The 27,117-nt window shown below is 57.8% G+C and overlaps 2 protein-coding genes and 1 long non-coding RNA gene across 5 annotated transcripts; 1 reads left to right on the top strand and 2 right to left on the bottom strand.

Moving 5' to 3' along the window:
• Window positions 1-47: 47 nt before the first annotated feature.
• On the top strand, window positions 48-2,745 carry ASB6 (ankyrin repeat and SOCS box containing 6; the record flags this gene model as incomplete). Its single annotated transcript, XM_038156585.1, has 3 exons — window positions 48-171; window positions 686-772; window positions 943-2,745. Coding segments are annotated over 3 exons (891 nt in total), but the record flags the coding sequence as incomplete, so codon positions are not given.
• A 711-nt stretch (window positions 2,746-3,456) lies between these two features.
• On the bottom strand, window positions 3,457-6,713 carry NTMT1 (N-terminal Xaa-Pro-Lys N-methyltransferase 1). Of its 2 annotated transcripts, none has more exons than XM_038156583.1 (5): window positions 6,629-6,713; window positions 5,604-5,663; window positions 4,638-4,838; window positions 4,223-4,475; window positions 3,457-3,852 (listed from the first exon to the last, which is right to left on the bottom strand). In XM_038156583.1, exons 3-5 carry the CDS (start codon window positions 4,797-4,799, stop codon window positions 3,596-3,598), a joined length of 672 nt encoding a protein of 223 aa, XP_038012511.1. In that variant the 5' UTR covers window positions 4,800-4,838; window positions 5,604-5,663; window positions 6,629-6,713; the 3' UTR covers window positions 3,457-3,595. The 2 variants fall into 2 exon arrangements, with proteins under 2 accessions (XP_038012511.1, XP_038012512.1); XM_038156584.1 differs by lacking the exon at window positions 6,629-6,713 and adding an exon at window positions 6,459-6,534.
• A 7,236-nt stretch (window positions 6,714-13,949) lies between these two features.
• On the bottom strand, window positions 13,950-20,413 carry LOC119709148. Of its 2 annotated transcripts, none has more exons than XR_005259288.1 (4): window positions 18,395-20,413; window positions 17,621-17,711; window positions 15,147-15,268; window positions 13,950-14,023 (listed from the first exon to the last, which is right to left on the bottom strand). It is a non-coding gene; the product is annotated as an uncharacterized LOC119709148 (long non-coding RNA). The 2 variants fall into 2 exon arrangements; XR_005259287.1 differs by having other exon boundaries at window positions 15,147-15,265.
• Window positions 20,414-27,117: the final 6,704 nt, after the last annotated feature.

Below are 27,117 nucleotides of genomic sequence, written 5' to 3'. Positions count from 1 at the left end.
CCCCAGCAGCAACTCCCTGCCATATCTACCAGTGTTTTTAACTGTTTCTGACTGTCGTGCAGATCCACGAGAGCAGTCCCCTGGACCTGGCCAGCGAGGAGCCCGAGCGGTTGCCGTGCCTGCGGCGGCTGCTGCAGCTGGGGGCCGACGTCAACGCCGCTGACAAGAACGGTCTGTGCGCCCTGCCCGGCTCCCCCAGCTGAGGGTGGGCTGGGGCAGGGCTGGGGCCATTTGCTGGGGCAGGGCGCAGGGCTGGGGACATGTGCTGCTGCACCTGCTCCCTGCTCACAGTCGGGTTTGGGAGTCGGGAGGAAGCTGGCGGAACCTCCCCGCACTCGGTATTTTCTCCTGGGCTGCTGGCTGTGTGAAAAGGGCTGAACCCAGCTCTGAGCAGTGCAGGGGAGGTGGGGTGGGGCTGTGCCTCTGCCGTCCTGTGGTGCCCACATGCTCTAAAACTCACTCTGCCGTGGCACATACACCCACTGAGACCACCACTGGCCCTGCCTGTGGGGCCTGTGACTGCCCCCACAGCTGGGCACCACCACAGGGACAGTGGAAGCCTCTGCCAGAAGGGTTGTCACTCCCTGTGTTTGGCTGTCTGATGGGTGGGGTGGATTGTTTTCCTTCCTGCCTTTTGGGGTGTCACCCTGTGTTGTCCTGTGGCTGACTGATTGCTCCATTGCAGGGAAGACAGCACTGCTGCATGCCCTGGCCAGCAGTGACAGCGGCCAGATCCACAACACCGACAGCATCCGTCTCCTGCTGGAAGGAGGTAAAGGAAACCTTCTCCCCTTTCTGGGCTGGCTTATTCTTTGTGCAGCACCAGGCACTGCCCTCCTGACTCCTTGATGGAGTCAGAGTAAAGCCCAGGGCTGCTGGAGTTGGTGCTGGCCTGGCCTCCCGCTCTGCAGTGTCAGTTACATTCTCTGTCCCCTCCTGCAGGCGCAGATGTCAGGGCTGCCACCAGAGACGGTGACACCGTCTTCACCTACGTCATCTACCTGCTGGGAGAGATAGAGTACAGCTACACCGAGGAGGAGGCCGAGGACATCGAGCGCTTCTGCTTCCGTGTCACGCAGCTGCTGCTGGCCCACGGTGCCAACCCCAGCGAGTGCCCAGCCTCGGAGTCCCTCACACATTTCTGCTTAAAAAACTTCAAGGACTACTTCCCACTGCTGCGCTTCCTGCTGGAGTCAGGTGCTGCCTACAACTGCTCCCTGCACGGCCCCTCGTGCTGGTCCGGCTTCCGCATCGCCTTTGAGCACCTCTGCTGGCACCTCAGTTACTTGGACAATGAAACCTATTCCTCAGACCTCATCCAGAAGGGCCAGACTCTGCTGGAGCTCATGATGGCCAGTTCACAAGCCATCCAGCTGCCCAGCAATTTTGAGGTCAACACCAGCAGCTGTAGGTTCTATGGGGAGAAGGTGCAGACTCTGTTCTGCTCTCTGAAGCAGCTGGAGCGCTCGCCACAGGCGCTGAAACACCTCTGCAGGGTGTCCATCCGGCAGCGCCTGAAACCGTGGCCAGTGGGTGACAAAATCAAGGCTCTGCCTCTCCCAGACCGGCTGAAGTGGTACCTCCTCATCGACCACGCTGCTGCTGGGCACGAGGACCTGTGACCCTGACCGTGCCTCTGTGTGCTCCTCCAGAGCCCTGCTGTGCCTGCAGCCACCATAGCTCTGCTCTGAGAGTTTTCTCCGCAGCAAGAGGTGCTGCCCACGGAGTCCCTCTCTGCGGCATTCTGGGGGTGTTTTCTTGGGCACAACATCACACCTGTGTTTGTGAAGGTCTTGTTGCTCTGGGACACGTCATGGGGATACAGACAGAGCTCCTGGGCCTTGGGGAGCTGGATACTGGGGCTGGTTTGGAGGGACATTAAGGCCTGAGGGCAGGATCAATGGGTTGGAGGCTGTCACTGGACAGGCAGCCTGTCCCCTCTCACCCAGCCCTGCCATGGGCGGGTGATGCAGTGCCTTAGGTGTCCAGTGGAGTTGAGAGATGCCTCAGGGTGCTGGGAGAAGGTGTTCTGGCTTTCCTGCCTCTGGTCCTGGTGGTGGAAGCAGGTCCAGCATTATCCTGTGGGTGTGGATGCCTTCCTTGCTCAGTGTGGAACTTCTGACAGAAGTTGGGAGTGAAATGGGGCTGACTGCTCCACGCCCTCTGAGTTTCTGCACCCCGTCCTGGCACAGAGGAACATCCACCAAGGACATCTCAGAGTTACTGGGCTGCAAAACACACAAAGGGATGTTTCCTATCATGGTGTGTTCCCTGTGCAAGGATGAGGAATGGAGTCAGCCGCTGAGTGCCTTGTGCCTCCCTCCCCATTCCTTGGCTCTTTCCCTTGGTGACCACTCCCAGGATCTTATTTTCCAGTGCCTCCTTCCCAGAAGGAATTGCTGCACCTGGAGGGCTGTGTTCCAGCCTTGCCACAGCTGCCTGGCTCCCCTTTCTAGGCACCTGCTTCCTCGTGACGTGCCAAAGGCTGGCCACAGAGCTGAGCCCCACACAGTTTTGTTGGTTTGTACTGTTTTTCATGGGGGATGGATGCAGTAGATGAAGAGGAAAAATCTGTTCTGCTCAAAGACAGTTTGTATCAGGTGGATCTGGGATTCACTGGCATTTGGAACTGGAACTGTGTGTCCTGATGAACTGGTGCTTAAAAAAACCCAGTAATGTGATCAAATTCTGCCCTGGTGTCTGGAATGGGAACCCAACTATTAAACAAGGCCTTCTATAATAACAGGGGCTTGCTTTTCCTTAGGAGAGGTGGGGGGTGAAGGACAGGAATGGGGGGATGGCTGGAGGGCTGAGCTGCAGCCAGCTCTGCACCTGGGCTCACCCCTGGCAAGCTGCTGTGCCAGTGTTGGCCACCGTGGCTCAGTGGCCAGCCTTGGTAAGTGAAGGGAGGAGATGGCAGCGTTCAAAGGCAGGTGATGGTGTGGGGAGCTGGGGGAGCGGTGTCACAGCGATGGAGCTGGAGGTGATGGGCTGGAGGGGTCTGGGAGCAGCTCAGACCACACCAGTGCCCCCCCAGGGTTGCAGGGCTCTGTCTGGGATACTCCTATTCCTGCAGGAGGATAAGGGGACTCGGGGTCACACACACCTCCCTTTTTGCTGCCCGTGCAGGAGACCTGCTCACGGGTTTAACGCTGAGGCCCCCTCAAAGCCCCAGAGCCTGGTGTTGCCTCCCCACACCAGCACAGGGAAACAGCTGAGGCTTCTCCCCTTTGCTGTACCCAGCTCACTGCTGAAAGCAGGAAGGGCTCAAACACCAAGCAGGGAATGGAGCCCAGTCCATGCCAAAGGTGCCCCAAGCTCCTGTTCCTGAGCAGGAGCCCAGAGCGCTGCAGTCAGCCCTGCAGCTGCCCGTGCATCACCTTGTGCAGGGAGACCCTCTCGCTCCTCTCCAGAGCCCCTGAGGGCGGCACGGAGCCAACGTGCACCCGACAAAGCTCACGTGCAACAGCAGGAAAATGTATTTGGCAAACACCTCTTTTCACAAACAGCAGCAACTTGGAAGACAAAGTCCCGTCCTTGTCACCAGCCCCTGGAAGGGGAGTCACGACACGGGAGAGACCTTCTCCCGCTGCCCTCATCTCATGGCAAAGGTGTAGACGTGGTAGATCTCATCAGGAAAGTTCTCCTGGCGCTCCTCGGCCAGGAGGTGCAGCCCAGCTCTGCGGATGATCTTATGGACCACGTCCAGGTCCCGGCAGACGCTGCTGTCCACATCGTCCATGATCACACCCTCCTGGGCCATGTTGTCCTTGATGACCACGATGCCGTTGGGCCGCAGGCCGGCACGGCAGCGCTTCAGGAAGTCGGAGAGGTGGTTGTCAGTGAGATGTCCTGGAGGGGCAGAGCAGGGGTTAGAGGGCAGAGGGTGACCAAGGGAGGAAACACAGAAGCTGCATTTGGGATCCCTCCGGAACCGATATTTGAGACATCTGCAGGGAAAGCTTTAGCTTGGGGGTATCCAACTTGTGTCTCAGTACTCAACCCCATCCAACCCACACCTCTGCTCTGGCCTCTGAGGGCTTGGGGAAAAAGTACAGGGTCCCTCCATGGGCTGGGGGACAGCTGCCCACCCCAGGCCCCCAGCCATGCTGTGATGCTCATCCTCCAGGCAGACCTCAGGCTGCTCTCCCCAGTGCACAGGACACCTGCCCCTCAAGGGAACAGGACAGGCTGCTCAGACCCCAGAAGCAGTGACCCTCACCAATGACCCACTGGATCCAGATGACATCATAGGAGTTTGGCTCAGGGCTGAAGTCCTGGAGGCCGCAGCAGAAGTAGTTGCGCACCCGCCTGCCCTCCTCGCCCAGGTAGCTCTTGGCCTTGGTGAGGAAGTCCTCTGTCACGTCCACCATGTCCACTGTCTTGAAGAGGGGCAGCAGCAGCCGCTTGGTGATGCGGCCAATGCCAGCCCCGCAGTCCAGAGCACGGGTTGTCCCCGTCCGGTTGGGGCCATCCTGCAACAACCACCAGTGAGGGGTGACTCCCAGTGCGAGGCACCCGCCGAGGAGAAACGGGACAACCACACACAGCATCCCATGGAGCAATCAGAGGGAAGAGCCCAGCTCCACGCTGGGAGAAGGGTGGGGTTTGGGAACACGGCAAACTGTGCCACCTACCCGCAGAAACCTCTGCAGGAACTTCCTGGAGCTGTTGATGTCGATGCTGGAGATGTGGCCGTAGCCCCCCAGCATGCCATCCACCGTGGCGGGCACATCCTTCCAGTACTTCTCTGCCTTGGAGTAAAACTCTAACTCGTTCTCCACCACCTCGCTGGTCATGCTGGCGAGGGCACGCGCCACACGGGACTCACCGCTGCCCTGGGACGGGAGAAACCCAAACCAGCGAGGAATGAGTCAGCTCTGCCAGTACCCCTCACCTGTTCATCACCCCTTCCCCCTACCCGGAGCTCCTGCAAACTACAAAAACCTTCAGCTGAGAGCAAGAAGGAACAAAGATCTAAACCCTGGTATTTTCTGGAGACCAGCAAGCCCAAAACTGCTCCCTGGGCAGATGCCTCAGCCAGAACAGGCACGGCAGAGCCTTGCTCAGCAATACACACAATTATACAATTATATTTTAAGGCTGACCCACCCTTTTCACCTATTCTGCTTCTCCTTTCCCTGTCTCACCATTTTATAGATTCCATGTTTATGTGTGGTGACAACCCCATCAGTCACCTCCAATTACATCTCGAGTTGCTAAAAGTTCTCCTGAGCACCTACCTGAGGATTGTAAATCTCAGCCGTGACCATAAGTTAGATATTTGCAATATAATAAAGTCAAGGTATAATCAGCAACACAAGCTATAAATCCCCCCCAGGCATCTCATAATTCAAACCACTATGGATTTGATTAACTGCGCTGGGGATTAGAAACTAGATTTAAGGTGGCCAAAGGGTAAATTCAAGGACTTCAAACACCTTTACAAATAAAGAAATATATAGAGTTCGTGGCTTGAATTTGCCAGCAAATACCCCATTAGACACAAAACCTTTTCTATGGCAGCTTAGACAGGTTTGGTGGCCCCACGTGGCCTCGAGCAGCCTAGGGATAGGAAAAGGGGACACGGCATCCCAACTTACAGGTCACTGGTGGAAATCCAGTTTGGCTCAGTGGTGCCAGGAGCCAGTCTACGCTGTGGCCTAGGAGCACAGAGGATGGGATTTAATTGCCAAATCATCCCTCTAGTCCTGTAAGTGTGACCATGGCCCCAGGAAAACACAGGTAAGACACCCCAGCCCCACAGACTCCCAGGGAGGCTGGGGGACAGCAGCTGCTGCTGCCCCTTAGCTCAGAGGCTGAGCCAGGAGTGTAGCCAGTGCATGCAGGGTTCTCTTGGAGCAGTGCTCCTGTCTGTGCTCCAATTTGAGCAGTGCTCCTGTCTGATCTCACGGGCTGGGACTCAGGCTCACCCTCCCGGCAGTGACCCCATTCCTTGGCCTGCGTTTGGCTTGGTGAGTCCCTGGTGACTCATTTTTCAGGGTGTCACAGGCTACCAGCAGAGGCAGAGAGCACCCAGCCCCCCTAACCCGAGCCTAAACCGGCACCCGAGCCCTTCCTGCTGCCCCAGGGGCCCTGAACCGCGGCCGGGGCCCGCCGAGTGCGGGCAGGTGAAGGCCAGGACTCGCCCCACGGACGCCGCAGCCGTGGGGAGAAGGTCACCGGCGTGAGGGGTCACCTCGGCGTGAGGCCCGAGCCGCGGGGCCGCTGGCAGCCCGGGGCGCGGCAGGGCCGGGGCTCCCCAGGCCGAGGGGGTGGTGGCTGCGCCGCCGCGGGGCCACGGGGGTCCGTGCCGGGCCCGGGGGTGACGGCAGCCCCACGCGGTGCGACGGGGCGGTCCCCGCCGCAAGGCCCGACCCGGCCCTTCCGCCGCCCGGGGCTGAGCCCCCCCGCGCTCCGGGCCCGCGGCGCCGCGGACCCGCCGGCTGCAGCCCTACCCCGGTCCGGCCCGGGCAGCTCCGCCGGCGCCCCCCGGCCCTCCCCGCGGCCGCGGCCCGTGGAGAGGCGAGGAGAGGCGTGCCGGGGGTGCCGGGGGTGCCGGGGTGCCGGTGCCGCCGCTCCCGCCGCTCCCCCGGGCCGCGGCCGCGACCCCCGCGCCCCCCGTTACCTCCGGCGGCGGCCGCGCGCTGCCCCCCACGGGACGGGCGGCCGCGGGACCAACCAGGCGGCGGCGTGGCTGTGACGTCACCGTGACGTCACGGCGGCCCCTGCACTGCTCTCCCACTGCTGCTCGCGCGGGGGCGCTCCGGGCCGAGTGGTCAGCGGGGGGACGGACTGGGACAGACTGGGACGAACTGGGATGAACCTGGACAGACTGGGACGGACTGAGAGAGACTGGGATGGACTGGGACGAACTGGGATGAACCGGGACGGACTGTGGCGCACCGGGCAGCCCCAGGGGAGCCCGCGGGGAGCGCGCGGTTCTTGAGGGGCAGGCTACCACGGCAGCCCGGCCGGCTGGCACCGGGGTGACGGGAAGCGGGGTCGCCAGAACAAGAAGCCGCGGGGGTGTCCTGGCCGGGCTGCCGCGTGTCCCCGTCCCGGCTCCTGCTCCTGCCCCGCTCCCTGTCCCGCTGTTGTCCTTGTCCCTGTTCTTGTCCCGGTCCCGTCCCGTCCCCTCCCGCCGTGTCTCCTCCCGGTCGCCAGGGGGCGCTGTTGTCGCGCCGTTGCGCCCCGGGAACTTCGGAGCGTCCTGAGGGGGAGCGGGACCCGCTGGTGGCCCGGCACCGAATGCCCGGCAGCGACAGAGCCCGGTACCGAGCACCCGGTACCGAACACCCGGTACTGAGCACCCGGTACCGACAGAGCCCGGCACCGAGCACCCGGCAGCGACAGAGCCCGGCACCGAGCACCCGGTACCGAACACCCGGCACCGAGCACCCGGTACCGACAGAGCCCGGCACCGAGCACCCGGCACCGAACACCCGGCACCGAGCACCCGGCTCCGACACACCCGGCACCGACAGAGCCCGGCACCGAGCACCCGGTACCGAGCACCCGGTACCGACAGAGCCCGGCACCAAGCACCCGGTACCGAACACCCGGCACCGAGCACCCGGTACCGAGCACCCGGTACCGACCCACCCGGCACCGAACACCCGGTACCCACAGAACCCGGTACCGACTCACCCGGCACCGACACACCCGGTACCGACTGACACCCCGGTAGTGACCCCACAGCCGGTACCGACACTCCCTGGTACCGACAGAGCCCGGCACCCTCAGAAGCCGGTACCGACTGACATCCGCGGCACTGGCCCCTCACACCCCGTTCACGTCCCGGTGCCCCCCGTGCCAGCGCGGGCACTGATCCCCTGCTCCGAGTGTCCCCAGCTCTCCGTGCCCTCCCCTGCCTGCTCCCGCCGGCCAGCGCGGGGGCTGAGGGCTCAGCACAGCGGCGTCCCCTCCGCAGCACAGCTCAGACCATCCCCATTTGGGGTCCCCTCCGCAGCACAGCTCAGACCATCCCCATTTGGGGTCCCCTCCGCAGCACAGCTCAGACCATCCCCCTTTGGGGTCCCCTCCGCAGCACAGCTCAGACCATCCCCATTTGGGGTCCCCTCCGCAGCACAGCTCAGACCATCCCCATTTGGGGTCTCATCCCACCCCAGCAGGACAGGGTTAGCGGGACCTGGGGGTGCCCAAGGCCTTCAGAAGCGGATGCTGAGGGGACAGTGACAGTGACAACGCTGGGTTGGCCACAGTTGTGTCTGTGGGGAATGGGGGCTGGTGTGGATTCTCTGCTGTCTAAAATGACCTGAGTCCTTCCCTCATCTTCCCCAGAAACTGAGTTTCACAAAACCTGTAGGGACAAAATCTGCTTGAAGCCACCCAAAGCTGTCAGAGGGCAGTGGCCAGAGGGGCACAGGGGAAGCAGGACCCACTGCCAGCACCTACCTCTCCCAAAATGTCCTATTGCCCCAACAAGGTCTTGCTGTCCCCAAAACAGAGCTGCTCAGCCCATGGCTATCCAGAAATCCATGGCACAACCAGGATGTGGCCTCAGGGATAGACCCCCTTGCCATGGGACATATGCAGAAATGGAGTCCTCTGCTTTGGGCAAGCAAACATCAACCTGGGACAGTTTTTGAGCCTTCAAGTCCCCTGAGTCCCTGTGAAAGACCTGAGTGTGCTGGGGACAGAAGTGGCCTGAGCTGGGGGCTGAGTGTTGACACCAGGAGCGTGTGTTTAGTCAGCTGCAGAGCAGGGGACACAGTAAGAGCATCTCTGTGCATAAAAAGCACTTCTTTTTGCAGTTTGTTTTTCATGTTTTAAAGGAACAAGGCTCTTTGTCACCAGGGAGGGGACACTGAGCACAGGGTGGTGGCACCTTGCTGCTCACAGGCAGGAGGGGTGTTTGGGAGGTGCATGGGGTTGAGTGTCCCCATGCACAGGGACCCGAATGACCCAAACCCATCAGTTTTCCCCTCACCAAAGCTGCCAGCAGCTGTTGCATCGCTCCAGTTGCCACCAGTCTTTTCAAGCAGGCAAGGGACACCTGCATCCCATCCATGCCACGTGTCTTCCATGGTGCCTGCAGTATTTGCTGCCTCTGCTTCCCCAACAAAAGGCACTTCTATCCTTTATTTCACTGAGCTGCACCAGGGCTCCTGAAGACTCTTTCCAAGCCCCAGCCACCTCCTCCATCCTTCCCTACTGCCAAAAGCCTTCATGGTGGCAGGAAGGGAATGGTGCTCCCGTGCCCTCCAGGGGCTGGGGCTCTGCTTTGGCCCCTCAGGTTACAATGAAACCTGCAGCAGTTGCCTGAGCTCAGGGGCAGGTCTTGTTTGCAAATGTTTCCTTTGATTTCATATATAATATGAAATTGTTATTAATTTCGTTAAGGTAACGGAGTGTGGCTGAAAATTAAAAGGAAAACTAAATTGAGTGTCCCTGAGCTTGCCATGTTTCTGAGCCCAGAAACATGGGGATGAGGGTCCCTGCATTGAGGACTCCCTGTTGAGTCCCACTCTCTGCTGGAGACAGGTCCAACCTTGGGGCCAGTTTGTGCAAAGCCAAATCTGCAAAAAAAGAGTGGCAGCAGCAGCCACAGCTCCAGCCACGCCGCAGAGCCGCCCGTGCCTCCCTGGGCTCAGCTGCCTCCCCGTGGTCACTGCTGCTGGGAAATGCTTTTCCTCTGATGGGTTTCAATCTTGTCACTCAGTAATTCCTCGTGTGAGGAGACAGAAAACACCCCCAGACCCCTCTCTGCAGCCCATTTGTTTCCCTGCACACCCTCCCTCCTGCTCCCACTCACTCGCCACCTTCCAAGGCAATCATGGTGCTGCGATTGCTCTTCAGGAATATTTTTTTCTTTTCCCCAGGTGCCTAATCACCCTTATTACCCTTTTCTGATTAATTAATTCTAATTAATTTTGCACTATCATTTTTGAGAAGAGGTGACCAGGACGGCACATGTTGTTGCAGGTGATTTGCAAGGCAGGTCCTGCAGTGCCAGCACGGCCCTTCCCTCAGTGCAATTTAACCCAGGTCCAGGTGGGCACCTCCTGCCCCACTTCCTGCCATTAATGGCAATTAATAGAGCACTGAAACCTCCAAGGCCATGGGAAGAGCCCTGAGGTACTTTCCTGGGAACCACAGGGGATGTTCCCATGTCCTCTGCTCTGCCTCAGCAGCAGGGTTCAACCCTGGCCAAACCTGCCCCCATGCCCACGTTAGCCCAGCTCCTTCAGCCAGCTCTGCTGTGCCATGGCCAAGGCTTGGGAAGTCAGAATAAATTAGGTCAGGGCTTCTCCATGTTCTGCCAAGAGCCACCACGGCGCTCAGAATCACGGCAGAGACACCTCTCATCTTGCAGCACTGGTGCCAGTCCTTCAGCAGGTACCAGCAGGGGCTTCACCCGGGCTGCCCGAGGGCCTTTGTAGCCAAAAGCTGGCATGGTTTGGGTGACTCTACCCTTAAACACAGATGCCTTGAGGACAGAGGTCATTGTCCCTTTACTGTTTGTTCCAGTAGCAGCCCCTGGTCTGCACCTCATCCCAAGTACCCTGTGAAGAGGGGGACATGGGCTGGAGGGCTGCAGCCACACTCTTGCCCTTGTCAGGGCTTCCCATGTCCCTGTCACCAGCCACTGCCCGCTGTCCCCAGACAGTCTGGAGCTGGTCAGGCACTTCTGCAGGCCAGGTGTCCACCCAGCCCAGCTCAGGGCCAGGACTGTCCATCCCACCTCACTCCCCTGGCTGCTGGCTCTTGCCAGGAGGCTGCAGCACCACCACTGCTGAATCCCTCAGCAGCCCAAAATATAAACCCCACATTTATTGTGTGTAGTATAATAGATGGGATTAGATGGATAGACTATAAACTGCAGCTAGTAGATAATGTGGATAGTGAATATATGTGTAAATACTATGCAAATAAACACCATATATATATAAAAATACAATGTGTGCATAATATTGTGAATATAACTGTGTACATATGTGTATATATACATATATATGGTGTAAATGGACCATTTATTCCTACATATATTATATATACAGCATACCATATACATAATTAATATATACACATGTATTTGTATACCAGATATAGGTATAAACATATATATAGGTACACAGGCACAGATATATAGATGTATAGATATACATACATACATAATATAAAAAAAAATTTAATGTGTTTGTGTGGTGTACAGGTTTTGGTGAGGGGAAAGAGAGAGAGAGGAAGTATCTATGTCCTGGCTCCCTGGCCAGTGCAGGGCAGGGAAGAGGAAGAGGAGGGAGACACAGAGGAAAGGTACAGCAAGGAGGAAAAGAGAGAGAATACAAACGCTCCAAGTTACAAACGCTCCCCTCTTTGATTAATTGTACTTTCTGTTTGATAAATGTTACTCATGAGTATAAAATATGCAAAGCACTTAGCAAGTTCACACTGTTTAAAGAACTCAACTAACTAAATTAAAATTCGATGATAGAGCAGAGCCGCTGAAGAGCAACATGGCAGCGCTGTCTGGGGAGCCAGCCCGGGGCCACGGCCACGCAATCCTGCCCGTGCATCCCTCCCTGGAAACCCAGCCACGGCATCCTCCAGCCCAGGGGAGATGGTGAGTTTGGTGAGGCCATGGCTGGGGGTTTCTTGTGCGGTCCCCAGTGCCCTGGCTGGGTCCCTGTGGGGTGGTGAGGGGCTGTGAGGGGCCATTCCAGAGCATCCTCACCCCCAGCCTGGTGTGGGGCTGTTTGCTGGCTCGGATGAGGCAGGGCTAAATCGCTTTAATTTCTAAGATTTAACCATTGCATCCAAGAAACCTGCTCCAGTGACCCAGCGGCTCCAATCTACCACCCAAAACCCAGGCCAGGGGTTCTCTGGCACTGCTGAGCCCCAGTGCAGCGCCCCACAGTCCCACCCTGTGCCCCCTCACCCTGAACCACCACATCACCCTGGTGGGTGACCCCTCCCTGCCCCCTCTCAGTGCTGTGCCCTTCCAGCCCTTTGGAAAAAACAACTCTGCCCCTCTTGGCTTCCCCAGAATGGCAGCTGAGACCCCTCAGGGGACAGGGAGACCCCTGGCATGGGAAGGCTGAGGGATCCAGTCCCTCTATGGGAGTCCTGCCAGCTCAGGGGCTGGGGGATGCAGCCAGCACTCTGGGGAGGATGAGGTGTGCAGAGGGACACTGCAGTGTGGACACCGAGCAGTGTCCCAGGCTCCCAGTGCATGGCACGTGCCCCGCTTGCACTGGCCACACTCCTGCAGCTCTCTGCCCTGCCATCCCGGGTGAGCAGGGCTTGCTGGAGGCGGCTGGGCTTCGAAAGCAGCAGCAGCAGCTGTGTCAGGCAGGTAGCAGCTCCCTCCTGCCTGCAGTTGAGAGCAGAAAGAAAGAGGAAAACCTGGCCTGGATCTGGTCTGACTGAGCTCTTCCCTCTCTGATTCAAGAGCCCCACTGGAGAGGTTTAAGTCTCTGGACAACCCACAGGACTCCAAGCCACCATCACTGTGGAAACCACCTCTCTGGAAACCTAAAAACATCCTAAAACCAGCATTAACAGTGATGGAGCTTCAAGTTCATAATTTCTGTGATGCCAACACAACCAGACAGAATGCTGGTGCTGATGGGAAAAACTCTTCAAGTCTCAGTGCCGTGGGGTATTTCTTCACCTCCCCATTCTCCTGAGCCTCCTGCCAACCCTCCAGCTAAGCCTAGCTCTCAGGGCAGGAAGATGCAGGCAGGCAATGAGCAGGACAGAGGGATTTGACCAGGGGAAAGAGAATCTTTTTCTCCAAAGATTGAAGTCTTCACTAGGTGAAAGAATCCTTCTGCAAGGCATCACCCTGCACCTCCGACGGGCAGAGACTAAAATAATCCACACTTTGCAAAACTTCCCGGGAGATATCGGCAGGCGGGGATGAGCCGGTGCGGCACCACAAGGCGCTGCTGCGGAGCCAGCCCCGAGCCCAGCCCGGAGCCCATCCCCGAGCCCAGCCCCGAGCCCCCGGCCGGCCCCGGAGCCCCCGGCACATCCCATTGCGGCACGGCCGATCCGCTCTCGGGGGAAAGGAGCCGGCTCAGCTTATCCTTGCAGTTTGAGCAACGATTTCGCCCCCGTGAACCCACCCGGCTGTAAATCCTGGCACAGACAAGCCCCAAACATTCATTTCAGGCAACGCAGTTTGTGTCATCTCGGCATTAGCATTTGCACTCTTATTAATTAATACTTGTTAAACCAAGACTAAAAATAAAGCTCTCGGCTCCCCGTCTCAGCTAACGCCTCCTTGCCCTCGCCCGGCAGCACGGCTGGGCTGCGGCGGGCTCAGCACCCAGCTGCTCCCTTCTCCAGAGCCTGGACTGGAAGAAAAGGACTGTGTTGAAGCAGGAATCCTGCTAAAAGAAAAATCACCCCTTTCTGCACTACCTTGGTGGGACAAGCCAGCCTTCCCAGCCATGGCTGTGGGTGTGGGGGGAGCGACAGGGACAGCAGCGCACACAGCATTTAACTTTCTTTTTTTTTTTTTTCCATTCCAGCTTCTGAATTTGTTTTTCTTTTGCTGCCCTTTTTCTTCCTGGGCTGGGCCAGCTTGGTTGCACTTCCCATTCAGAGCTGATTTCATTTCCCAGGCAGGACATCCCGGGAGGGCTCACGTTCAGGAAGGAAATGCTCCATCGTGGTGGGCACAGGTGAGCCCAGTGCCTGCACACAGGCAGGTGCTGCCACTGCTGCCTTCAGCAGCATCCAACAGGCAGCAGATGCTGCAAAAGTCCCTTTTTCCTGCCTGGGACTGGTACTGCCCATCAGCATCCCTTGGGATGCAAAGCAAGTGGCTGCACATGTGGGTTAGTGTGGCTGCTGGGGCACCTGAGGAGGAAAAAAGGGCCTGAAATGGGGGTCAGAAAAGCTTTTGGGGAACCCCAGGGGTGAAACCCAGCTGGGTTTGGGCACAGGTCATGGTGCTGCCCACCACAATCCAGCCAACCATTAAACCTACCAGGCTCCAGTTTCCACTGTTCCCAGTTTCCCAAGCTCTTGGTCCCCATTCAGAGTTCATCTGAGCAAAGAAAGCAAACTCTCAGATCAAACACCTTCCCGTATAGATTCTATAGATTCCACAGAGATCTGCAGCACACAGACCTATGGAACACTCAGAGTCAAGGCACGGTGCTGGATGGATGAGGCTGTGCCAACCACAGGGAAGGCAGCCTGGTCTGCAATATTTAATAACATTAATGATAATAACAGCAATAATAGTAATAATAAACAGTAATTTGTTAGTTAACCATTATTAATGAAAAGCAAGCCTGCACATTTATGTGACTCCAGGAAAGCCCCAGGTCACCAATCTTCTTGACTTAAATCACCAAACCCTGTAACTCTTGGCCATTCCCCTGCCTTGGGTGCTCTTCCCAGAGCCCCTTGGCTTTAATCTGCTGGGGCAGCCCAGGCTCCAGCAGAGCAAAGCAGGGTTTCAGAATGCCATCCTCCCCTGCTGTGCTGTGACAGCAGCCAGGGGTGGGTTTGGGGGACACCAGGAGGGGATTGAGGGGGTGGAGGGGCTCTCCCAGCCCAGGCTGTTGGGAGGAGAAGCTGATGACCAGGCTTCCCCTGAGCCGGGCTGGGTACCAGGGCTGGCAGCAGGAGCAGCACTTGGGGATGCAGCACAGCTCGCACGCGTTGGGAGTGAATGTTAATGGTGCCGAGCTCCTGGGAGAAATGATCAAATTCTTTGAATAAAGCGGGTAGGAGAGGAAGGGGAGGGGGAGGAAGGGAAAATAACTCCACAGATTAATCCTGCTGATGAAAATTAAAATTGGGCATTGCTGAACCAACCCCAAAGTGAGCAGCTTTGGAGCCACAGCTCAACCTCAGCCTGGGTGGGTCTGCCTGAGCCCCTGCCTGTGCCCCCAGACACCCCAATGGGTTCAGCCAGGGGCTCCCTGCGTGGCCTTGGGACAGGACCGAGTCCCAAGGCTGTGAAGGAATGTGCTAACCTTGCTGTGAGCATCCCCCCTCCAACAGTGTTTATCTTCATCCCTGGTGCCTTCACTTCACCCAGCTTTACTTGCCCAGGGGGCAAGCTGGAGCACTCAGAATTGTGAGGTTCATTTCAATAGCAACATTTTTTTTTTTAAATAAAATGTTGTGAGCTTTTAATTTTAATTTGCATTAACTACCTTGAGCCTTTAAAGACTTGGTTTTGTCCACTGTGGGCTCTGGTGAGGGTGGCTCCAAAGGTCCTCCTGGCCCAAAATGAAGGCAGAGATTCAGCAGTCATCACAGGACCAGGGAGCTGCTGCTTTAAAAGAAAATAAGATAAAAGTTTGGGAGTGGACCATGCCATGAGCTGCAGGATACAACCCTCCCAGCCAGCAGCTTCCTCCTGCTCTGCTCCTCTTGGAGCTGCAAAACCTCCTGTGGAGCCCAGGAAGTCCTGTGGGAGGGAAGTGACTCCAACGTTCCCAGGGTGGCTCCAGGGGCACAAAGGGACTTTCCTTGGCTTGAATCACCATGGGCACATTGGCTGGAGCTGCAGAGGGCGCAGGGCTCTGAGCTGGGGGGCACAGGGAAGCTTCAAAGCTCTGAGCTGGAGCTGGGGCAGCAGCAATCCTGGGGGAACACCCGTGGGTGGGACTCCCCTGCATGTCCTGCTCAGCTGCTCCCCACCTTCCCTCCTGCCTGCGCTGTGCTGCCAGCCAGCCCCTCTCCCTGGCTGTGATTTCATTTTGATCTCGGGCTGCTTCCCTCCCTCCCTTCATCCCTCCTCCCTCGCTGGCTGCTGCCAAGTCCGCAGGTTCCCGCTGTGACCTTGAGCTGGTTTCTGGAGCCGGTTGTGGGTTTCTTAAAGGAGCCATGGGGTCTCCCACCACCTCCCTCCTGCTGTCCCAAACTCCAGCCCAGCCATGCACTGGCCCCCCTGGGGCTGGGGGGAGCAGGGAGCGCGAGCAGGGGCCCCCCAAGGACACAAAAACTGGGAGAGGGTGGAAGTAGCCAATTCTGTGGCTGCAGAGTCATAGGTTGGCCACTCTCGCCACCAGCTCCTGCGCATTCTCTGAGGTCAAGCAGCCACTGGGAAGGGGGTTCCTGGCCACCAGTCCCAGCTCTGTGCACGGGGTGGAGGGGGAAAAGGCCCCAGTGGAGTGTGGTACCCAGAGACAGTGGTGGCATGGCAGGTGTGGGGGCGCTTGGGCTGGGGGTGCACCCTCCTCTCAGCACGAAGGTGGGACCGTGGCCCACCCTGGCTGTGCCGTGGTCCTTGAAGCCCCACAGACTCCAGCTGCAGCAGGGAGAGCTTGAAAGTGAAGGTGATGCCAGCTCCACTCCAAAGCCAAGCCACGGGGCAGATGAAGGCTGTGGAGAGATGCTCCTGCTCCTCGTTGGCCCACGTGTGTGTCTGTGCCAGCACAGTGGGACTCGTGGGGAAGCTGCTGCTTGCACCCAGCAGTGGGTGTTGCACAGAAACTCCAAATCCCGTGAGCATTCCTCTGCCCCAGTGAGCAGTGAGCAGTGCCTGAAGCCTTAGCAGGACAGAAACCCCTCAAGATGCCCTCACTCCAACTCCTAAAGCCACATCAAACCCACCCAGCAAAATAATCCTCCAGATAAAACCCCATGCGGAATGCGGTAAGGCCACGTGGGGAGTCTCAGATTTTGGGCTGAGACTGAGAAGCCAAAAAGCACCTCAAAGTGCAAACAGCTCAGGTGTAGCACACGGAGACTCTCCCGGGAGCAGCAGTGTCCTGCTGCTCATGCCACAGAGGTTTTAAGCTGTGATTTAGCTAAGCTGGACAGGCTGAGATTCCAGCCTTGCTTGCCCAGTCCAGGCCATACTAAAAGCTCCATCAGCCAGAGAGGACCCCAATCAATAGGAGCCTTCAAGGCAAGTCATAAAACTTTGAAATTATGCAGGCAGCCCTCGGTGCTCCACAGCAAAGTCAGTCTTTAATTCATGGGGATGCTCCTGGGGAACCAGTGAGAGGGCTTTTGGATAAGGGAACAGAACAAGGGGCTGCACTGCTGCCACCTTCATGGGGTGTACAGGGCTTGGATGGGCTTGGAAGGTGCTGCAGTGACAAACCCACAGCAGAGCCTTCCTCCCTGCCCCACCCAAGCACCTCATACACAACCCACTGGAGGTGCTGAAGAAATCCAGAGGTGCCTCCAGACTCCACCTTGGAGCATCTCTCAATCCCAGGGAGATACTGAGCACACAGCAGCCCTCTCTCCACAGGTACAGGGATCATGGGACTCCACGGTCCTGGGGACCCCAAAACCAAGCAGTACCCTGAGAGCTGGGAACAACAACACCTTCTGCCCTGACATGGAGCTCATGGTGGCTCATAACCCATTGGGAAGGAGCAGGAAGGGATCTCCTCAGCCCTCTCTATTATAGATATAGAGGGAAACTGAGGCACTGCAGGGTTGCAGAAGCAGAAGGGATGAAGGATAGTTACAGGAGAAACTCAGTAGGATCCTTGACCTGGAGCAGACCAATCACTCAAGGAATAAAAACCCAGGGGAAAAAAGGCCATAAAATGTAAGAGTCACGTTTGGACCACACAAAGGCACCAACAGGCCACCAAAAGTCACAACACAGCAGCCAAGGCATCCCTGGGAGCCCCTTATCCCACAAGGAGAGGAGGAATCTCACCTCTGCCACCTTCACCCAAGCTGTTGGGGCCGGTGCTCTGCGCAAGGAGCCGGGTCCAGCCTGTGGGTGACAGGGACCAAAGTGCTCCGGGCTGTTGAGGCAGCACAGGAGGCTCAGCCATTGTCCCCAGCGCCGGGGGGCAGCTCGGGAAAGCCCAAGCTCACATTCCACCCAGCGTGGGGACACAGCCCTCAGCTCAGGCAGCGCCACAGCAGGAGGAGGAGGGAATTCAGCGGGATAAGGAAGGAGAGAAGGGAGGAGAGGGAAGAAAAGGAGAAAAATGAGTTTTCCTGCTGCCCCAGCGGTGTGGCGATTGATCGGGTGCAGGCTGGTGTGGAGCGGTGCTGAGAGCCTCATTCCCCACCGCCGGCTCACAATTATTGGAAAAAACCCGGCGCTGCTGCTGCAGTGAAATTAGTTATTGATCTCTTGTCTGGGTGACAAGCGCGGTGCTGGGGCTGCTCTCCCACCGCCCAGCCCCGCAGCTCCTCCGCCCACCCTGCCGGGGCTCAGCCCCCGCGGCTGCCCCCGCCGGGGTGTCCGGGAGGGGAGCGGAGCTCTCAGGGCTCACCCGTGCTCCAAAGCCGCTCCCCAAAGAGGCTTTGCTCACCCCACCGCACGCAAGGAAGGTGCCAGTGGGAGGAAAAGGATGGGACCCCCGAGTGCTGACAGCCCCCCGCCCACGCAAAGCTTCGCCCCCCCACCCGCCACCATCTCCTGTCCCCCAGGGATTGGGGTCAGGCTGTCCCGAGCCCTTTTCCATTTCCCGATAACCTGGCTATCGCGGAGGGAGATAAGGCAGAGGGAAATCAGGCAGCCAGGGAGCTTTTGTTGTCTGGAAAGGCTCTGCACATCTCTGGCTGCAGCTGGCCGGGGAGCTGGACCAGCGTCGGCTGCTGGCCCCACAGGGACAGGGACACGAAGGGACTGGGCGGGGGCAAACGGTGTCTGCTCTTCCCAGGGGAACTTTCAAAGTTTCAATAACAAAAATCGGGTATTTATTTTCTTTTTTTGTAATTCCTGGCGGGAGGCAGGAACAACAGGGGACATTTCAAACAATCCTGTTTTCTTCCAAACTTAGTCACCGGAGAAACACTTTGCCCCGGGGCAAAGATAGGGTTTGGTTTCCAGAGGGCTTGGTTGCAAAGGGCTTGTTTGGAGTCTCATCTTTGCTTAGAGTTCATCAAGGTGTTTCTTGTCACTAGCAGGGACACGCTTGAGGCTGGCTCTCGAGTCTCCTTGGTCCCTTCAGGGTCGTTTGACTGTTCACAGGATTTTTTCCTATCAACATTTTGCCCCAAAAAGCAGCTCCCTGAAGTGATCCCTCGCCGAGGTGTAATTAGAATGGCTTTTGGGATGTAAATGAAAAGCCAGGTGATGGGTTCCTGAGGACCAGAGGTCACTGTAAACCCGTACAATTTTTGCTTGGGCTTGTAGGGTCCCTGTGATGGGGATGCAGCCGGTGACCCTCTGCCTGGAAGGTGCCACGGGTGGTGGCTCTGAACTGGCATCTGGGGGCGTCCACAGGGAGGCCATGAGCTGGTGGCACCGGCCATGCACAGAGCCCGCAGCGTGTGCTGGTGGCAGGATGACAAGAGGGGACACAGCGGGGCAGGTCCTGTCCCATGAGTAGCTCCCGGGGACGGGCAGAAAGTACCAGTGATGTGACAGGCAACGGCGACAATGGCCTGAGGCCACTAAGGGACACCAGGATGGCTCATGGGATGTCCCCAAGCCCCGTGGCAGCGGGCACAGGCAGCTCTCACCTCCCGCCTGCCTCTCAACATCCCAAGCAGGCAAGACCCTGTCTGCATGTGTGTCCCTGGGGAGGCTGAGGGATCCTGGCCCCTTTCCCAGCTCCAGACAAAAGCCTGGGAACAAAAGCCTGCGGGATGCGGGAGGCATCTCCCGGCCGGGGGGTATTTGTTTAGCCCGGGGGGAGGTGAAGAGGGGAGAGGAAACTGCATTTCAAAGTGTTTCACCCTTTGAAAACCCTTCATAGCCCCCCCAGTGCCCTCTGCATGGCCCTGGTATCCCTGTGAGAGGACACCGAGTCCCCTCCGGCCACCTCCGCGTCTCTGCTGGGAAGGGAATGAAAGATGTGGAAAAAAAAAAAAAAAAAGAAATGCAGCCAGGAGGAGGGAGCAGATCGCTGCGGGAGCATTTCTCTGGCTCAGCCCTTCTCTGGGTGGGGAAGTTGGAGCCCCAGCTCCAGGGACTGACTGCTGGGCTGAGAGTGAGCTTGAGAATTCATGTGTTTCTCCCCAGTTGTCTTCATTTGACAATTACAGTGTTGAGGTTTGGGGTGGGGATTATCATGGGGATGGATCAAAGCCTGCACCTGGCCCCTTCCCAATCTACCAACACCCAGAGCAGAGCCCCGGGCACACAGATCTCCTGGGAGGTGCTGCAGGAGGTTGGCAGAAGCCACCAGTCCAAGCCCATCCCTCACAGCCCAGTCCAGGCTTCTCCAAGAGGGTGCCACCAACACGGGGAGGGCTCTGGCCACCTGCAGTCATCCTCAGGCTGCTTTTGCAGGTCCCCTCTCCACATCCATCACCCAAAGCTGGGCACATCCCTGCACATACAAACCCTCAGCACCTCCAGCCCTGGCTGTGACAGCAGCCTGTGCCGCAGGGACACCGCACACATCAGGTCTCAGGTTTCCTGGGGCTGTTTTGGTGTTTCACCACCCTAAAAACACCCATTTCCTCCAGGGCCGAGAAGCGAGGTGCAGCAGAAACAGCCTCTGGCATCTTCTCCTGAGAAGCAGCTTCCCAGTCTGCAGCTGGGCACTGTCCCAGTGAGGTCCCCTCACCCTGTCATTGCACAGGAAGGACCGTGCGAGCGAGACAGTGTGGCCCCAAACCTCCCAAAGCCCAGGAAAGGTGGGATGTGGATCCCAGCCACTCCTGCCATCCTCCAGAGCTTCGCATTCCGCAGAGATGAAGTGGGAGAGAGGTGCAGATGACGGGGCTGACCACATCCATGGGCTCTCCGGGCTCCCCGCTTCCCTCCGCGCGCGGGCGGAAGCCGAGCCCACGCCGACAGCGGCGGCTGGGCAGATGGAAAGACCAAATGATGGCTTTGCAGGGGGCCTGGGATTTGTTTGAGCCATCGCTGTCTCAGTGAGTGACTTCGAATAACGGATACACTTGAGAAAATCGCCATCTGCTCCCGGACAATTCGCAACCAGAGGAAAAGGTGAAATAAATTCAGCGACTGTATTATCTGCGCGTCCGCAGCTCCGACAGCAGGGTCAGGCTCTGTGCAGTGTCCTGAAAGTGATTTGGGAATGAGAGGATGGTTTGGGATGAGCAAAGAGCAGACAACCAGAAAAGGATGGAAGAGTTGAGGACCCGGGATGTTGCGCCCACAGCAGGGCTCTCCTGGCATCCCGGGTTTGGCGAGCTTGGCAGGAAGACAAAATCTCACCAGATCCTTTTTTTTTTTTCCATCTCTGAATTTTGAGTGCCTCCTGCTTCCAGCTGGGCTGGAAATACCACAAAAACAGATGCTACAATGCTGCACATTTTGTGTTTCCAACACTGGAAGAAATCAGACATGAAAAATAAATGCAGGGGGTTGCAGTGGCTGGGCTGGTGATGAGGCTGAGGGCACTTGGAAGAGCCCTTGAACCCACAGCCCAGCCCATGCCAGCTCAACAGCTCCAAAAATCAAACCTTTCATCCTCAGCAAAGCAAACCCACTTCCAGGAGCAGATAAAAATGCCCCCTGCATCTCTGCCCGGCCATGCCTGTGAGCCCAGAACCCACACAATGCTTAGACTGATGCAAGTTTTTTATGCAGTTAGGAGGGGAATGAATCTTCGCCCCAAAGTCACAGCACTGTGCAGCAGTCCCTGTCTGAAGGGATCCCTGGTGCTTCCAACAGAACCTCAGTGGGGGAGAAAAACACCCAGTGTCTGATCTTGCAGGGGCAGGAGGAACTGGGGAAGAACAGGGCTAGATGTGACCATTTTTGGTGCCCTTTTATGCCTGGCAAGCCCAAAGCGCCCAGCACTTTGGTGCATTTTGCCTGCACCAAAGAGAGCCTGTTGCACAGATGGCGATGGGATTTCTTCTGATTTTTCCTCTCACTGCACTTTACCTGGGCATGAAGGTGTGTTTGGCACCTGGGGAACACCACTCAAGCTGGCCCCATCAGCCATTGCCTTGGCCAATGCAACCACCTCAACCCAGCCCAGCCTCCCCCAGTGGGGACACAGCCCTGGGGGTTGGATGGGACAGCCTGGCTCCCCAGCCAGCCCCTCTTCCCGGGGAGAGGCCCCTGCCCTGCACATCCGAGACACCACGCTGGACCCAGGGCGCTGCCACAAGCCAGGGACAATGAGCCAGGATAAACCTTCCTGAGGGGCAGGGGCTGCCAGTGCCAGCGTGGGTGTGCTGGTGTGCGGGTGCAGGGCAGAGCCCCCCCGGTGTGTTTGCTGCCAACACGAGAGATAAAACTCACATTTACTTGGAGCAGGAGGAGGTGGGTGCCTCCAAGAGAGAGGAAAATGACTGTGACCCAGCCCCAGGGGCGCAGCCCTGACCGGGGTGTCACAGGGAGCCCCTGGCTGGCTGCAGGTCCTGGGGAGCACTGTAGCCACAAAGGGGTCCCACCCTCTGGCACAGCATCCCTGGGCACCATGATCCAGTGTGTGCTTCCCCTCGGCCTGGCTGCGGCTGTCACAGCCGTCCCCTCCTCACGGCGCCGACTGGGACAGGTCCCCACCCGGATCCCAAAAGGTTTCCTGCCAAGAGGCACGGGCAGCTCTTGCTCAGCACGGGGAGGGAAAGCGAGTGGCTGGGAGCAGGAGCCCGGCTGGCACCCTGAGAAACTGGAGGATGAGGATGGGGAGGAAGCGGAGGATGAAGAAAGGGAGGAAGAAGAGGATGAGGAAGGAGAGGAAGCAGAGGATGAGGAAGGGGAGGAAGCAGAGGATGAGGATGGGGATGGGGATGAGGATGAGGATGGGGAGGCAGGCGGGATGGCAGGGCAGACCGTGTAGCCGAGCGGCAGCGAGCGGGAGCGGGAAGGCGAGGCAGCGCGAACGAAGGAGAGGGAGCAGAAATCTGTTGCCCAGGCTGTGCGCTTCGCTGTCAGCCGGCTCTGATTAACGGGCTGCCTTCCAGCTCCGCGCCGGCTGCGTTCCTGGCAGGAGCGGAGCCCCCCGGCTTCCTGCCGTAGGAGTGGCTCGCTGAAAGGTTACATTTGCACAATGTGCCGCTGGAAAAGCGGTGCCAGAGGTTGCAGGCGGGGGAGCCGGGCGAGCGGGCGAGCAGGCAGCTCCGCTCCGCTCCGCTCTGCCTGTGTAATGGAAAAAACCCTCTGGGGACGAGCAGGAAAATATCAACTTACGCTCCCCCAGCACAGCAAAGCTGGGCCCGGCCGGCCGGGGATGGGGGAACGAGAGCACGGGATGGGGCGATGGGGGTGAGCACCCCCGGAGCCCCAGCGCTGCTCCGGATCTGCCCCAGGGCGGGGCAGAACAGGGCTCTGCCCAGGCCCCCATGGCCCCGGGCTGTGGGGCAGAGAACCCTTCCTTCGGGACGCTTCCCTGAAAGCATTTGCACTTGCCATCGTCAGGATCTCTCGTCTCTGCTGTTTGGTGGGGAAAGCTGAGGCTGTTGAGGGGAAATGTTCGAATCTGGCAAGGAAGAATTTCCTCCGCTGGAGGCTCAGGCCGCGCTGCTGTGATTTATGGGGCTTGGCACAGCCACGGCTGCATCCACACACACGCACATGTCTCATCCCCAGCTTTCCCAGCCCTTCTACCTCGTAACTTTTGGTCTGGGAATATTATTTTGGTGTCTGGGAAGTCCAGCTCAGATTGCTGAGCCCACCATAGCTGCTGTCTGCTCTAGAGCATACCCTAAAAAACTCTGCTCACCTCCTCCATCATCCCTCTTGCACCAAAACAAATCCTCCTGAGCAGCTCAGCACCCTCCAGGGCAAAGCCCTTCATCCCTCTTTGCACAAGACTTCCTTTCACTTTCTCATTTCTTCATTGCATCTCAACTTGGTCACCTTTCTGTGCCACGGCCATGGAGGAGTGGTCAGAGCAGCAGGGGCAGCACCCAGCCTCACCCCAGGGTGCTGGAGCCAGCTCGCTCTGTCTTGCAGGAGCCAACATTTTCCTTTCTTTCCTTTCTTTCTCCCTTGTTTCCTTGGTTTCAAACTTTTCTTCCTCATTGAGCCCCTAATTAAAAAAAAACAAACTCTAGAGGAATCCCAAATTCAGGGCACTCAGGGCGGGGCTACAGCTGCCCCTGCGGGCTCTTCCTCCTTGGGTGTGGGATCCATGGTCATGCCCTGGCTCCTTGGGTTTTGTCCCAAAGCTTTTAAAGACCCAAACTCCAAACCCCACCAGGTGGCCCTGCTCAGCATGGCCCAGCCGGGTCCCCACCACGCCGGGGTGTGAGTCCTCCCCCTCCGCTGTCCCCGGCTTCCCTCTGTGTTTTCATTAGGATTTGGAGATAAGCTTCCAAATAAAGGCAGTGTTTTTAACCACTCTGCCTTATCAGCCGGCATCCAACAGCATTCCCCATCCACACAGCCAGGCTTGGAAGACACTCTAGGGGAAAAGGGACCCCAAACATGCAGACCTCTCCTTCTCCCAGCCCCACAGCCTGCGCTGTGGCTCTCTGGAGGGCACCAGTGGCTTTGGGAAACCATTTCTAGTACTGGCCCCTGCTCAGGGACAGCAGTGTTAATGCAACCACACGCGTGAGTACAACCTGAGGACCAATTCAGCACACCTGGATTTTATTCCTGGTTGTGCCACTGGCCCAGGGATGACCTTCAGTGAGTTGTTTCCCTTCCCTGTGCCTGTGTTTCTGCTTCTCACCCTCTCTCAGCCCTTCCTAAGCCCGGCGCTGCTCTGCCCCAGCCCAAGGAGACTCCATCTGAGTTCACAACATCCCCCACAAAGAAGTGAGCAAATGGCAGCAGCTCTGAGCATCCCTGGGTTCTACCCAAGTGCTCACCAGAGACCCCCCTCACGGAGCCTCCTCCCTGCCGGGCCATCCCATTGCTCATTTTTCAGCATGTGTGCAAAGGCCTGAATATAGGAACCAGCTGCCAGCAGCTTCCAGCCCCCAAACGCTGCCCTGGGGAAAATCAGAGCCTCACAGGAGCCTTGCCCTGGGGTGTCCCCTGGGATGAGGCTGAAGATGGGTCTCACTCTCTTCCTCTTAGTATTGGGGACCATTGTGTGGGAGAAGTCCTCCAAGGAGAAGCACAGGGGAGTAACACCAGTGATGGCAACAAACTCACTCCCTCTTAGGACCCAGCTGATTGAAACCAGCAAACCAACCCCAACATCCCAGAAAAACCCTACTGTGGTTGCCCAAAGAGCCACCACACTATAGAGGATCCCTATTAGAGCTCAGCCCCATTGGAGACCCTGGCAGCAGGAGCATTTGTATCTGGCTGGCACGGGGGAACACAAATATGGACCATTCTACCCCTCACTGCAGGGGTTTGGTGCACTGCTCCTGTGAGATGTGGGCAGGGAAGGCAGGAGATGAATCAGATGCTGGGCACAGCATCCTGCTCACACCACAGCCCTGCTGGGCTCCCTCCCTGCACGGCAGAGGTGTTGGGGGCTGGCTGGGAGAGCAGCAGGGGGGGCACACAGCCCTCCCATCCTCGGGGAGGAGGGAGATGGTGCAGTCTGGCAGCACCCACCTCCACAGCAGATCCAGCCCTGGGAGCAGGGCAGGACCAGGGACTGGGAATGGCAGGGGAAAACACGTCCTGTGGTGAATGCCTCCAGTGCAGAGGGGATCCCAGAACCCTCCCCTGCAGGCCCCGTTGCCAGAGCATGCAAAGAATCCCAAAGCCAAAGCACAGCCAAGAGACTGAGCTCTCTGGGGAATTGGGCCTGGCCACAGCACTCAGCATGGTGGCTTCTGGGGACAGGCGTGTCACCCTGGGAGCTGCTGTGTGCTCTCACCTCCGTCTTGCACACGTTGCCCTTCATGAGTCAGAGCCCATCTTGAGGATGAGGTTGTTTCCTGCCCTTTTCCCAAACAAGGTCTCCAACCATACCAAAACCCCCTGAGTCCACAGAGCCCTCACTTGTAGACAGCAGAGATCTGGCGGGCTGCATGGGGCTGGCGTTCTTCCTCCTTTCCAGCTGTTAAATTGCATTATAGACAGTTAAAAATACATCACATACTTTCCTAATGTGACTTTTCCGTGGTAAGCAGCAGCACGGCTGGAGGTGAGATGCTGGAGGTCACAGGAGAGCTGTTCACTTGTGTCCATGGATGGACAAATTTGTGTCCCACAGAAGGGGATTGTGTGGCCTCGTGGCAGATTTGACCTCAGCAGACTGACCCAATTTGTTCCCTGTCTCTTGCCTCAGTTTCCCCACTTATGGTCTGTTTTCTGCAAAAAGATCTCACATGAACTAAAACTTGACAGGGTTTGTTGGGCTTTATAGAAAACGGGTCTTCGGCACAGGATCAGAGGTTAACAGAAATGATCTGGTTTGAGCTGGAAATTATCTGTTAATGCATTGTAGCAGAAGAGCCTAGTTCCTGAGCATGGCTGGAACTGACCACATGGGATCCCATGGAAATGCCAGAGGGACGTGGCCCAGCCAGAGCCCGCAGCGGGCACGGGGCAGTGCCAGGGCAGCTGAGCTCAGCCTGAGGCAGAGAATTGCTGTGAGCCATGTGTGAGCTGGGATCAATCTCCCAGCAGCACAGCAAGCTCTGCTGAGGTCTGGAGTGGGCAGGAAAAAAACCCCCTTTGGCTCTCTAGAGCATTTGAAGGAACAATCTGTGTCCCCAGGCATGGGCTCCCTTGCAGCCAGAGACACCTGTGGTGTGGGGAAGGCAAAACGAGAGCAAAGGAGATCCCCTTGGATCCAGGTCCAGCCCCCTTTGCCCTGACCAGGCCTCATCTGACCCAGACCAGCCTTGACAGACCCTCCTCAACCCCCCACAGGACCGATGCCACCGCCCCAGAGGGGAGCCCAGCACCCCAAAACAGCAGAGACGCCCTGGACCCCAGCAAGGGGCTGGGATGGGGAGGAGAACCTACGCGAGGGTGAGGAAAGAGTTAAACCCCGGCACTGCCAGCCCTCCCTCCTGCTTCTCTGCTAACTTTGGGAGGAAGGGAATAGCATAAAGGTAAGAGTGGAGGAAGGAGAGAGGAGACAGATGAGAGAAGGAGCGAGGGAGAGGGGGAGCGGGAGAGAGGAACAGACGGCAGAGAGGGAGAGCGTGGGGGGGAAGATGCTGACGCTTCTCCTCCATCTCGGCGAGAGGCAGATAGAGGGGAACAAGGGGGGGAAAAAAAAGAAGGCAAAGACCAAGGGAACATGGGAGAGGGAGAAGGAAGGAGCCAGAGCGAGGGAGCATGTGTGAAAGTCGCAGTGAGAGAAGGGGCCTCTTTGATTCCCCGTGCCTCATACCAGACAGTGTCTAGACTGCAGCAATTATTGTCAGCTCAGAACACCCAGGCATTGCCATTTCAGC

This window comes from Motacilla alba, chromosome 17, assembly GCF_015832195.1.
Source record: "Motacilla alba alba isolate MOTALB_02 chromosome 17, Motacilla_alba_V1.0_pri, whole genome shotgun sequence".
Classification (NCBI taxonomy): domain Eukaryota; kingdom Metazoa; phylum Chordata; class Aves; order Passeriformes; family Motacillidae; genus Motacilla; species Motacilla alba.
The sequence above is the reverse complement of the archived record's forward strand: the minus strand, read 5'-3'. Positions and strand labels throughout refer to the sequence as shown.